Source organism: Pelobates fuscus, chromosome 2 (assembly GCF_036172605.1).
Source record: "Pelobates fuscus isolate aPelFus1 chromosome 2, aPelFus1.pri, whole genome shotgun sequence".
Lineage (NCBI taxonomy): Eukaryota > Metazoa > Chordata > Amphibia > Anura > Pelobatidae > Pelobates > Pelobates fuscus.
The window spans coordinates 39,505,029-39,519,257 of NC_086318.1; the positions used below are offsets into that span (position 1 = coordinate 39,505,029).

At 37.9% G+C, this 14,229-nt stretch overlaps 1 protein-coding gene across 1 annotated transcript in view; it reads right to left on the reverse strand.

The window, feature by feature from the left end:
- The window catches only part of PKHD1 (PKHD1 ciliary IPT domain containing fibrocystin/polyductin), a 557,030-nt gene that overhangs the window by 468,487 nt on the left and 74,314 nt on the right, over positions 1-14,229 (reverse strand). Inside the window, exons 29-32 of the mRNA XM_063441645.1 lie at positions 13,405-13,600; positions 11,221-11,288; positions 7,437-9,032; positions 5,809-5,952 (exon numbers count right to left, since the gene is read on the reverse strand). Coding sequence (XP_063297715.1) covers positions 5,809-5,952; positions 7,437-9,032; positions 11,221-11,288; positions 13,405-13,600 — 2,004 coding nt within the window. The remainder of the gene's footprint in view (positions 1-5,808; positions 5,953-7,436; positions 9,033-11,220; positions 11,289-13,404; positions 13,601-14,229) is intronic.

Consider the following 14,229-nt stretch of genomic DNA (forward strand, 5'->3'; position numbering starts at 1 on the left):
AGTTACTCCACATTTGACAGCTCTAAGACACTGTACAGTTTCTACTGAGATGTACTGTTGTGCTTATCTGCAATAAGTAAAGTCGGACCTCTAGTGGTCAGATGGCAGACAGCAGCAAATCAGTTTGGATAGGTGTTTTAAATGATTTAATACTTTTGGGATAAACTTTTAAAAATTATATTCTCAAAATACTAAAATATTAAAAATATATCATATATAAAAAAATATGAATATAAAAAAATTAAATATTAAAATAATACAATATTATTAAAACAAATTAAATAATTTGAAAAGTATATTAAAAAAATATACAAATAAAGACCTTAGTTAGTTTTAATGTAAATAGTTATTACTACTGGTTTTATAGAAAACAGAAAACGTGTTTTTACCTGGCAATTGCTCATTTCATTGTAGTTGCACTAGAGAAAGCTTACAGTTATTGACAGTTAACATTACACCAAACTATTCTTTTTATAATCACATATTGTTAAATAAAATACAATAGTGTTATGGATACAAACATGGTTTTAAAAGGTAGTTTTTACATACCTCTACTCCTTCACTGGACTGGTCTACCACTTTGGAGGTGACCACAGGAAGGTATAAATTAGACGAAGTTTTGGATAGCAATGTCACTTTAATTATTATTTTCATATAGCGGCTATATTATATGCATTGTGAGTATATACATAAAAGAACTATCACTTTAATTGTTTAGCTTTGACACTGCATTTTTTGAATTGCATTAATCACATTTATTCTGTATTATATATATTCACAATCCTCTTACAACAGATTTTATTAAATACACGTTAGCTCAATTAGCACTAGCACTATTTAATGTGTCACCCATGTTTGGAATTAGTGTAGGACCCCCCGATATTGGGGTACTGTGAAGTAGTGGTGGGCTTAACACAATATGGCCAGATGGTGGAACGGAATCCCCATATTTGTTTGCTGAGAAAGGGGAATTTAAGCTTCATAAAATTTAAAACTGTATTTTTAAGTGTGTGCTGTTCCTCAACCTGCATCAGTACTCAGCAGAACTACCTCTACTGGCTGTCAGGAAGACAGCCACTAGGGGGCGTGTGTTTAACCATTTAATTGTAAGATTGGCATATCTACTAAACAGAAATGTTATAGATTGCACAATAAAAACTAAAGGTCCACAACGCCAAGACCATTTCATAGAGGGGAAGTAGTCTGGGTGCTTTTAGTGGTCCTTTAACAAAGGAAGATCATTTAGCTGATTGAAGTATTTCCCTATCACATTGCTTGAAAAAAACAAACAATTTTGACAGTTAATAGAAGTAAATCAGTCCATTTAAACTGCCAGTTTATGAAAGTACTATTTCCTTTAAACCTTTACCAACGTTAGGGCGTGCTATGCTGTCCTACAAAATAAGGGCTTTAACGCCGTTAGCGAATACAAATAAACAAAAATAATTCCTGCGCTCAAACTCCCACTACTCCTGGGTGGCAGCAACGACCATAGCATGCATCAACCCCAATACATACAAAACAAGCAAAGAAAAAAGAGTTACCTGCGCAACTAGCCCAGCTCTATGCATATTTAAATACATTGAGGTTATTTAGTAACTCCAACGGCCATTAGATGTAAGCCCACCTGCCACATCAAGGCAAACCTCTCAGGTGGGTCCTACACTAACCTTTCACCTTGCTTCCTTCAGCTTCAGGCACAGAAATCTCCAATAAAAGGGGTATTTTTCTAAACTCATACACACTTATTAACCCTTAAGAGGGAATACGTGGGATAGGTGGCAGCATGAATGTGTGATGCAAAAGTGAATTCAAGTACACAAAAATAAGTCCAGCGCTCCCACTCCCACTACTCCTGGGCAGCAGCAACGACCATAGCACACATCAGCCCCAATACATACAGTAACTGCAATGTTTACATTGAGGGTTTATCCAGCCTCCAGTGGCTGTCTCCCTGACAGCCACTAGAGGCCACTTCCGCAATCCGCAATGCGAAAATTGCATTGAGGACACGCTGGACGTCCATAGGAAAGAATGGAGTAATGCTTTCCTATTGGCAAGTTGAATGTGCGTGGTTTCAATGCATGCGCATTCGGAGCTGACGTCGTCAGGGGGAGAAGAGGTCACCAACGCCGAGGAAGCCTGGCGCTGGATTAAGGTAAGTGGCTGAAGGGGTTTTAAGAGAGGGGTGGACCTTATGACCCTATAGTGCCAGGAAAAAGAGTTTTGTTAGTGCTCCTTTAAGGTAGTTTGACATGACCTATGTTTCATAAAACCATGCTGATTATTGCTAATAACAAAGTTCTTCCCAATTAATTCCTGAATATTATCCCTTAATAACACTTCAAATTCTTTCCCAGCCACACAAGGTAAGAATAAAAGGTAAAAGGTGTCCGAGCCAGGAAAAACAAAAAATATGAAGAAAAATATAATATTTTGGATGTTTGATATGTGCCTGTATTTAGAAAGTTAATCAGATATGGTTAAAAATACAAGTTGAAATATTACAGAGTCATAGGAACAGCCCTTATATGTTTCCTTCTTCGTAACTCAGTTATTGATATAAGAAAAATCACAATGGCTCTTACGAGAAAAGTCATGGTTGTAGAAGTTGTTTTTATGATGAAAAAGCATTCTTTTAGTGACACCTAATGGTAACTGGTTGGAAACACAGCAAGGGGATTTGGAAAGAGTCTTGGAAACAGAGAAAGCAATGGGGTCATTTACCAGAGTGACAACTGTCGGGAATGTGAATTCAAAGTGAATTTGACATTTTACCCTAAAGTAGGCGAACCAAAAGCACAGATGACTTGGAAAATTCAGCAATGTTGGTCTTAAATCTGTAATTTAATTTGAATAAATTATCTTGAGTTAAAACTTTGCTAGTTACAAATTCTCTTTCAACTCTGAAAGCCATTAGTAATTATTTATAAAAGTTATATATTATCCGCTCTTTAAACAATTAAGCAAAACAGAATGCAAGTTAGGGTCAACAACAGACAAAAGCATCAAGAGATAAAATACACAATAATTGATCCTATATATTTAAGGTATTATGTAGATAAAACATTCTCAAATTATGACAAATTTTAATACAAAAATATACCTATTTTTAATGCTTCTGAGCCTCCAGACCAGGAAAACGCTCTGTCAATCAATAACGTCTCACCCTGGTTTGTGGATTTTATCCCATAAATTTTAGTCCGGCAAAGATTTCCAGAACAAATTAATAATACCTGGCAATACCTGGCATTTCTACTCATCACATAATAAGAGGGGAATGATCAATAAACTCTTAGCAGCCATATTGTGACTTTGTGCAGTATTCACTTTAGTCTTCAACCATGCATGCACAATATAATAGCCCTGATTAAAGCGGAGCTGGATAATTTATCTAAATAACCTGTTCATGGGAAATGGCACCATGCTAAGTACTGCTGTAACTAGTAGGTCCTAGACCCAACTGATCCCTCTATTATTAATTATGAGATCGATCTATGATAACCTATTTGTGTGTATGATGGTCATGTAGACCCCTAATAGGTATAATTAGTGTTGTTTGAGGGAAGTAGGATTGTGGCCACATGCCAGCAAATACAGTGAGGGAAAAAAAGTGTTTGATCCCCTGCTGATTGTGAACGTTTGCCCACTGACAAAGAAATGGTCAGTCTTTAATTTTAATGGTAGGTGTATTTTAACAGTAAGAGACAGAATAACCAAATAAAAATCCAGAAAAAACACATGTAAAAAAAAAATATACAAATTGATTTGCATGTCAATGAGTAAAATAAGTATTTGACCCCTTCGACTTAGTACTTGGTGGCAAAACCCTTGTTGGCAATCACAGAGGTCTTAGTTTCTTGTAGTTGGCCACCAGGTGTGCACACATCTCAGGAGGGATTTTGTCCCACTCCTCTTTGCAGATCCTCTACAAGTCATTAAGGTTTTGAAGCTGACGTTTGGCAACCTTCAGCTCCCTCCACAGATTTTCTATGGGATTAAGGTCTGGAGACTGGCTAGGCCACTCCAGGACCTTAATGTGCCTCTTCTTGAGCCACTCCTTTGTTGCCTTGGCTTTTTGTTTTGGGTCATTGCCATGCTGGAATACCCATCCACGACCCATTTTCAATGCCCTGGCTGAGGGATGGAGTTCTCACCCCAGATTTGGCGGTACATGGCCTCGTCCATCGTCCCTTTGATGCGGTGCAGTTGTCCTGTCCCCTTACAGAAAAAAAAACAAAGCATAATGCTTCCACCTCCATGTTTGACAGTGGGGATGGTGTTCTTGGGGTCATAGGCAGCATTCCTCCTCCTCCAAACATGGCGAGTTGAGTTGATGCCAAAGAGCTCGATTTTGGTCTCATCTGACCACAACACTTTCACCAAGTTCTCCTCTGAATCATTCAGATGTTCATTGGCCAGATGGGCCTGTACATGTGCTTTCTTGAGCAGGGGAACCTTGCGGGCACTGCAGGATTTTAGTCCTTCACGGCATAGTGTGTTACTAATTGTTTTCTTTGTGACTATGGTCCCAGCTGCCTTGAGATCATTAACAAGATCCTCCCGTGTAGTTCTGGGCTGATTTCTCACCATTATCATGATCATTGAAACTCCACGAGGTGAGATCTTGCATGGAGCACAAGACAGAGAGAGACTAACAGGTATTTTGTGTTTCTTCCATTTGCGAATAATCAATCCAACTGTTTTCACCTTCTCACCAAGCTGCTTGACAATGATCTTATAGGCCATTCCAGCCTTGTGTAGGTCTACAATCTTGTCCCTGACATCCTTGGACAGCTCTTTGGTCTTGGCCATGGTGGAGAGTTTGGAATCTGATTGATTGATTGCTTCTGGTGACAGGTGTCTTTTATACAGGTAACAAGCTGAGATTAAGAGCACTCCCTTTAAGAGAGTGCTCCTAATCTCAGCTTGTTAGCTATATAAAAGACACCTGGAGCCAGAAATCTTGCTGATTGATAGAGGATCAAATATTTATTTAACTCATTGACATGCAAATCAATTTATAACTTTTTTACATGGGTTTTTAGTTATTTTTATGTTTCTTTTTTGGTTTTTGGTTATTCTCTCACTGTTAGAATACACCTACCATTAAAATTATGCACAGAACATTTCTTTGTCAATGGACAAATGTTCAAAATCAACAGGGAATCAAATACCCCTTTCCCTGTAGCTGTTTCCATTAGCTATTCATTTGATATAAGTCTGGAACACAAGAATCATTGTCATAGAAAACAAGCATTTGGCAACTTTTACTGTTTATTACTGCCTTTATATAGCACAGGTTGTGACACCTCTATAGACTATTCAAATGACTTCCTGGTCAAGGTCATGCAAAGATTGCTGAACCAATGTTTTTTTCATTTCCATGTTCTGCATAGAGATGCAAAATTCTACCCATAGGGGGATTTGCTGTGCATGTCCATTAATCTTCAAATGCTTCTTTGGGGATGCATTGGGTTGGCTGTGATCATACATTTTGATGGTGTATGTCAGCAGATGTGGCTGTGGCAAGACTGGCACTGAGTTTGGGTGTGAAGGCAATAATCTAACTAGTTATATTACTATTTGCATTCCTAACACTATAGTGTTCCTTTAGGTTAGCATGATCTGGGACCTTTTTGTGATGGAATGTGGTTACAAATAAGATAAGTAAATGATAAAGACTGGTTTTCTAGGACAAAATTGTAGAAAGAGAATTATGTTATCAACTAAAACAGGAGCAATAGCACAAAATATTTTAAACTAAGTAATAAATGCATAAATGGAAATGGAACTACATTTACTTACAATTTAACCGCCAGTTAGTGCAATAGATATCACTTGTAGTAAGATTTTCCTTTATTTCACAAGGAGTTCCGCACATGGTAATTAAGGTATTTCCTGGATCAAACCCTTCTCCATAAACATGTAGCTTCCAATTATCTGCGCCATCTAGAAGGTAAACAAAACAATTGTACACTTTAAAAGTACCCTCTACAGTTTTGCCTAGGAATAGATACAGTAAGGTGTATTTGGAATATACAATCACATGGAATTTTGTTTTCTGGAACACAAGAGCATGGACATCCTCACAGCTGTTAGAGTGATTTTTCTTCTCATTTGATTGTATTCCCCATCTTTTTCAATGTTATTTACTAAAGTGAGAATTCAAAGTGAATTTCAAATTTATTATCAAAATAGTCAAACTGTAAAATTCAGCCAATCTTACAGTATGGCTACTCTAACCTTAAATTTGATCATTAAATAACTTTGAATTATTACCTTAGTAAATAACGCTGTCAGACCGCTGTACATTCATTACAGCGACTCTGGCTCAACAAAAATGAAGTCAGAGAGGAAGGGGCAAAATTAATCTAAAAAAACAAAACAAATTTGTTGGTACTCTATCCAAGGTTCTTTCCATTTTGCACGTTTGTGAATATATATTTTCTACAGCTTGCAAAACGTTTTGAGATCAACTACCTAAATTGCAATTGGAAAACAACGTATTTATCTCATAGTATCGGCGCTACAATAGAGCATGTACACACAGAAGTCAGACTATGTTTGATATATGTGTTGGGTTTTATTTTTACTTTAACTGCATTAAAAAAAATAAAATAGAAACATGTTTTTCCCATTTCCTGCTTACCATTTATTGCAGGGTGGTGTTCAGTAGGGGCTAATAATACTGGTGGTCCAATAAGGATTACTGATTCTCATATGGTGAGTGAATATTAAAAATAAATCCCTGGTTGATAAAGTGGTCTTAATAATGATTACCTGGTGGTCTGATGATGGAGTGCATGTTCTGCACCTCTGCCTGGTGCAGCTTATACTAATTACTCCTTCTGATCTGTGAGGAGGTCAGATTACAGGCTGGGAATCTCAGTGGCAGCGAGGACTCCCTTACTAAGCGTTGAAATTGCAAAACAAGTAATTAACATGGTCTGCACCAGGAGGAAGTGCGGTGCACCATGTGCTTCACTACCTAATCATCACGGAATCATTCTAAAAATTAAATATTTTGACGGTTTGATGGGGGCAGCATTAGTTCTTGGCACTGCACCCCCTGCTGTTGTGCCCTAATGCAGCTCCCTGTTCTGTCTTACAGTGGCTATGTCCTCTAGAGTGTCCATGATGTTGTGAGCCCATGGCTCACCTACCTGTTGTATCGCACATGCCATAGTTTTGCAATATCTGTCATAGAATGTTCTTTATCCCCTTAAGGACCAAACTAATAAAAGGGAATCATGACATGTCACACATGTCATGTGTCCTTAAGGGGTTAAACTTTAGTACATGAGTGTAAACTGAAACATAATTCTTATGCTTAAAGCATGAACATGTTCCGTATATGCAATTTTTTATGTACTGTTTCTGTTCTTTTCATAAATCGTGATTATCAAAAAAATAAGTTACTGTGTTCCACTTACCGATATTAAATTTCAATGCTGTAATTTTAAGGGGAGTTGTGAAAGTTATGTTAGATGATGCCCAACCTCTCTGTTCATCTAAGCACCTCACTTTGTATTGTCCAGATGGAAGATCAGGTAAAGAGCATTGCACAGTTGATGTGTTTCCAGTTAGATTGGCACACTTCAAATTTCCCACGAATATCTGTATGTTTTCCAAAGATGTAATTCCTGATACTGCCAGTGTTAAAGTATTGTTATCTTTCAAGAAAGAATGTACCACAGGGGTATAAAGTTCACTGTACTGTACAGCTCCAGCCAAAACGTTCAAATCATCCACTTGGACTATCACATCCAACATTCCATTTCCAGGAGGTACGATGCATGTGATTATTACATAATTATTGGATGTATTTACACACCGTTTATTTCCAATATAAACATAATTATAGTTTTGTCCCAGTAAAGCTGAGCCTTGAATTGTTAAGAGGCCTCCTCCATTGAAGCCAAAATGAACCCTAGACAAGTTAGTTACCCAAGGAGTAATGGAAAAGTAAAAGGGAAAATTTGATAAACACTTTTTCTCATTCATTACATTTAGTATATTAAGTGTATGATTTCCAGGTGGAACACAAGTAAGTTTGCACTCAGCCATTGTTTCATTACTAAATGTTATCTTGCATGGCGTTCCGTTCTCCAATAGTACATTAAGATTCATACTCAACCTGTGCCCAAGAAAGTGGAAAATACTTGAATTTCCTTCTAGTGTTATTAAGCAACTATTGACCACGGGGGTCTGTTCTGTAACCATGTGGAAAATACAATCACTTTGACAAATGGCGGTGAATCCATTCACGGTGACTGAAACATTAACATAGACAGGAGAAGATATATTCTGAATAACATTACTCTGAATGGTACATTCGATTGCCCTGTTACTAAAGTTTTGAACATCGCAAGTATAATTACCTGACAGATTTACAGTAATTGAATTGTTTATGGATTTAAATAAAATGCCTGAGATAGTCAGAATCGTCCCACCGCACAACGATCCCTGTAACGGGAATATAGAATGCACAAGGGGTACAAGGTTGAGTATGGGGTCCTCTGATGTGATATATGCATAACCCATTTGCCGATTGTAGATCATTATGTGATATCTTCCTGCCTCAAAGTCATTTAGTGATATTTCCAAGCTTGAGTTTTCCATTTCTATGTAGTTGAATTTATAAATCAGTTTACTATGAGAGTTTTCAAACAGAATCAATGAGTTAGTCAAATGAAAACCAGACACAAAGACCAAAAGGGTTTCATCCAATAGAATACAGGATAAATTTGAGACTACTGGGGTCAAATCCTTTTGGTATGTGAATAGAAGGTGACTTTTGTTGGATGATCCTGAATTTATATACTCAGCAGTGTAGTTTAAAATAGAAACTGTTATAGCAACAGAACTTTCTGCTAGATCTAAGTTTAGAGATGTGGATGGTGGAGTTTGACATGTTATTGCTTCATTTGTAGAGGTTATGATAAAACAAGACTGATTTCCAACAGTAACTGAAATCAAAGACATATTTGAGCTGAATCCGTGTCCAAATATTGTGATTATGGTTCCACCTAAATATGAAAAAAGAGAAAAAAACTGTTAAAGTGGCACTGCATGATTATACTTGTTTTGTTTTGAAACTTGCAGTCTGCAGTGTTTCCTTACTGGCTGCAATGACACAGCTGCACAGGATATTACAACATTTTGTTGTACTAACCCAAGTGACTTAAGTGATTTTTTAATTTTGAACTTTCACATTATTTTAAAACTGAGGAGTATGTGCAGCTGCCATGCTCATACAGGCAAATAAAGCTACATACAAACTGTTACATGTCAAATTATGGGTACTGTGATGGCATATGCATAGTCACCTTTTTTCAGCATATGCTTAACAAAACACAAATCCACCCCCCCACAAATACTTGGACACCTTTATTTGGGAAAATTATCACAGCTTTAATAATATATAAATAATATTTGAAATATTTCATTGTCACATGTTAACATAACATATCAACCCCACCTCCTTTAACAATACTACCCCAGACAATGACGCACATCACAATATGTAAAACCACAGTATAACAAAACAAAGTGTCAAATTGCGCCGGAGTTGAGTCCTGGCCTCTCGCACAAACCATTGCAGTGTCCCATTCTTGCCAAACCTTGACATAGGCCACCCATGTGGACGGCGCCAATGACCCCTTTATGAGTCTGCTGGACAAAAGGTCCCAAGCTGCTACACTTCTGCCGGAAAATACATTCTCTCCTTCTGAGCGCCCGGAGCCTCTGTCCGAAACTACTCTCACTGAAAACAAGAAAGCTAGTCCGCAACCGCATTCAACAACCCAGGCACGTAACGTGCCTTGAACATAACATTAAATTGCTTGCAATAAAGAACAAAGCGGCAAAGGAGCCGAATAACAGGGATAGAAGAAGCAGATAACTCATTAACAGCCTCAACTACCAACATGTTGTCAATAAATGAATGAGCGAGCTGGCCTTCCACTCATTCACGCACACAAGTGCCCCACAAAATAAGCTCCAAACCCGATGCTCCCGACTCGTCCATAAATAATCAAATAATTAGATGCGAGTGCGACTGTGCTACGTTAAAGGCACACTCTCCATTGACTGCCCTCAGTGGGCTAGCCTGGATGATTTAAACTAAGCCCAGTGTGCATTCATGCCAGGCTGACTTGTCAGTTCTTCAGGCAGACCCACCCCATCCAGATTTTTACCCTAACCACCCTCCTATGATCTAGCAGTCTAAAAAAAAAAAAAAATAGAAACTGCCTAATCTCCACCTAGAATGCCTTAAAGGGACACTATACTCACCAAAACAATGTTAGCTTAATGAAACAGCCTTGGTGTGTAGGTCATGCCCCTGCAGTCTCATTGCTCAATTCTCTGCCATGTGTTAAATCACATTGTTTATTCAACCTAGTCACACCTCCCTGCATGGGACTTACACAGCCTTCCTAAATAATTCCTGTAAAGAGTCATCTAATGTTTACACTTCCTTTATTGCAAATGCTGTTAAATTTAGAATATCTTATCTCTTGCTCTGTTCTAGACCCTGTAGGAACCTCCTGTGTATGATTAAAGTTACATTTACAGGGCAGGAGATAAAAACTTTTAAAGTAAGTTATATCTGATTGAAGTGAAACCATTTTGTCTTCATGCAGGCTATGTCAGTCACAGCCATGGGAGGTGTGTCTATGACTGCATAAACAGAAACAAAAGTTGTTTAATTCCTCAATGGAAGAGAATTGAGCAGTGACACTTCAGAGGCATGATCTATACACAAACACTGCTTCATTAAGCTAAAGTTGTTTTGGTGACTATAGGGTTCCTTTAACTAAAGCAGTAAAATCCAGACAGAATTACCCAACTATAGGAAACTACTCCCGAGTCATCCAACTTCAGCAATCTGTCAAATATACACAAAAACATCATGGCTTTGTGTGGTTTTCACCAGGTTAGAAACACGACTGCCTGGCAATATCTGGAACTGTTTGGAGGTGTGAATGCCTCTCCATTGAACTGTGGTCAACATTAATATCATGGCTTATATTATGATGCATTCAACCACGCACAGTATTTATATTCAGTGCCAAGTTCTTTTTGTAAAACAAGCTTTCAAAGGAAATCTCTTGCCCTGCTGGATGTGGCCTTCTAGCATTATTTTATTACTACACATTATTTTAAGAAACATTATTTTTATTACTAGAGAAAAAATAAATTGTTGATAATTACCGAGGAAAGAACCGCAGCATGGTTCCACAATGAATGTATTCAAAACGTACCGAATGATTGGCTCAAACCTTGAGAAATATGAAGAAAGGCAATGATGACAAAATACGGTAAGTCTGGTTCACTTTTCTAACTTTCTGTGAGCAATAGTTTCTAAAGCAAAGGAGAATCTATCCCAAACAGCGCCCTTGCCAATAGCAACAATGCTGGTAGCATTCCACAGGATTGTTCTTTTATCACAGACTCAAACATATTTTTCAAAGCTGATTAATTCTGCTAATTATGCATATATATTTTAAAAGGATAATTAAAAGCATCAAAAGAGTTACATCAACTGGGGCCAACAATATGGATTTAACCCTTTCGGATGATAAATGTGGTGTAGGTGCCCCTAACTGTATTCTAAGCAGGCTTCCTTCCTCCAGCCTGCAGTTTAGGACATGATTAGAAAAATACAATTGCTAAATAAATACTCATACAGTAAGTATATTATTTTATGACACTAATTTTACTACATTATTAATTTCCTGCTGGAAGTCAAAACATGTCCCATAAATCTTCTAAAGCTTGCTGTTGCAAGGTTCGTTTTTGGGGTATCAGTGGAATGATGATTGAGTACACCTCTGTCCTTAGTGTCAGCATCTGTTTGGTTAATTCTTTGACATAGTTATTTACCTGATAGAATTGGTAAAACATTTAGAGCAATACAGTTTTGAAATATTGAAAAAATTGCAATTGTTCATGCGCTATCTGTATTAGTATCTGTGTCCTGCAATATGTACATTTGTTTCATCACAAACTCATGTAAACTGGCTTAGCGCATGTAAGTGAAAAACTAACAAATGGAAGAGACATAGGGCAACAACAGCAAAAACAACCCCAGGTTGGAAAAAATTAGAGGAGATCAGGGGCTTTAGTTATGACTGGGCCAATAGGTTTCAATTGGTCCCAAAGGATATGCATTCATTGTCATCCTGTTCTAGACGTGTGCACCTGAGGTGACCGCTAACTTAACCCCTTAAGGACACATGACATGTGTGACTTGTCATGATTCCCTTTTATTCCAGAAGCTTGGTCCTTAAGGGGTTAAAGATACAACTGTCCCATAGCGTGCCAATCCTATTTTTTTTTCTAAATTGAGGTGTGTATGTTGCCGTATTCTGCTTGTGTTATTTATACTGTAATTGCTTTGTATCATTGTATTTGTGCATATATGAGCTATTTGATTGAATATGTTCATTAGTAGTTTATGGTATCGTGTATGATACATATAAATGTGGGCTGTGTATGAGGGCTGCTTGTGGAATTGTGGGTGGATGGATATGTCCCATTGTGTCTGGTAGTGGGTGTGGGCTGTTTGGGGTATTGCATGTGAGAGGCTGCATGTGGGGTTGTGTGCATGTATGTGGATTGTAAGCGGGTTATGTTTGTGTGGATTGTGTGTATGTTTGTGTGTGGGCTGTTCATATTATTTGTATGAGTGGAGGGTTATTCTGCATTTCCATGTATATCTAGCAGTGTTGGTGGCTTCCCTGGGTTCCAGTGGGGACCAGGCTGGCCAGGTACAGGTCAAGGACAGGAGCTGCAACAGCAGCTGCAGGTTGTTCTTCTACAGTGTGGATTCCCATTCACAAGTGCTGTGAGGAAGTGATCTGAGATCACTTCCTCTATGTGCTGCAATGCATAAATTGAGGATTGTCCTTCACCACCTTTTCGTATTAGCAGATATCTGAAGTTTCACTGGGACTTCTGATAGACCAGAGCCTGTTCGGCTCTAGCAGCCTTAAGTGCCGTGCAAAGACACCTTGAGTGCCCCGCATGGCACTAGTGCCGTAGGTTGCCTACCCCTGCTCTAGTGTGTTTGAACAATTTGAATATTTTTACATTTTATGCAATCCATGTTGCCCGATACTGTAACAAAGTTGGCCACAGTTTGCTACATCTTGTAGTATGCTCTATGTCAGCTATACTTTTAATCCAGCTACTTTCCCTTTGAATTCTTCCAGACAATTCTCCCTTTAGAGTTCTAAAGAACGTAAAAAGAGAAAAATGAATGAACTATCCGTGTGAAATATACATACAATAAGGATGGAGTAGGAAGTCACGCTCTGTGTGCTTAAACTATTGAAAGCCTCTCTGCAATGATTGAAAACAAACAGCTAGGAAAGATTACAGCTGACTACGTACCCACTGGTTGCAATGCTGATTCCATTGATTGCAACGTTAACATTGTACAAACCGGTTGGTAGCTCAGGCATAATTACTTCAATCCCGCTTGTGGTTAGACGTGTTATTCTGGCAGCTGTGCTTTCTACTGTGACTTTTATGTTCAAATTTGCATTAATGTCAAAGGCTGACATGTTAATGAAGAGTTCATGGTCACCTTCAAGCAGAACAGAAGCAAACACTGAGACACATAACACAATGCAAATGTATTGACAATCAGAAACGAAGGGGTGTATTCAGTGCAGACAGTATTGAAATGTAAAAACAGAAAAAGGCACAGGGAAAAAAAACATAAAATTACGTTTATAGAAAGTTTTTTAGTGTATAGTGTGGGAATATTTACTCCCCCACCCCCTCAGCTCTCTGCAAGTAAAATTGATGTTTTCTAAATGTATTCTTATAACTTAAAACAAAGCACAAAGATAGGTTTCCATAGTACAGTATAGTTTTTATTCCAGAGAGAAATATATAAAAAGTGAAATTTAATTCCTTCCCAATGTAGACTACTCACAATGGCGGTGTCTATCGATCAGGCATTTGATTTTCCTACTACCATGACTACTTCAAATCACTGAAGTGTCATGGTAATTTTTTTTGGCTTACTACCCTCCCTTTCTGAAAAAATAATCTATGTGTTTCTAAACTACTGAAAATAACCCCCTCTCCTCCCCCCATAAAAACTGGTGGGACACTGCCTTAAGAGCTCCTTTGGATGACCTCCCACTACTTTTACCAATACCCAGTTCTCTATATATTGTCTATATGTTGTACATTATTTTATGATAA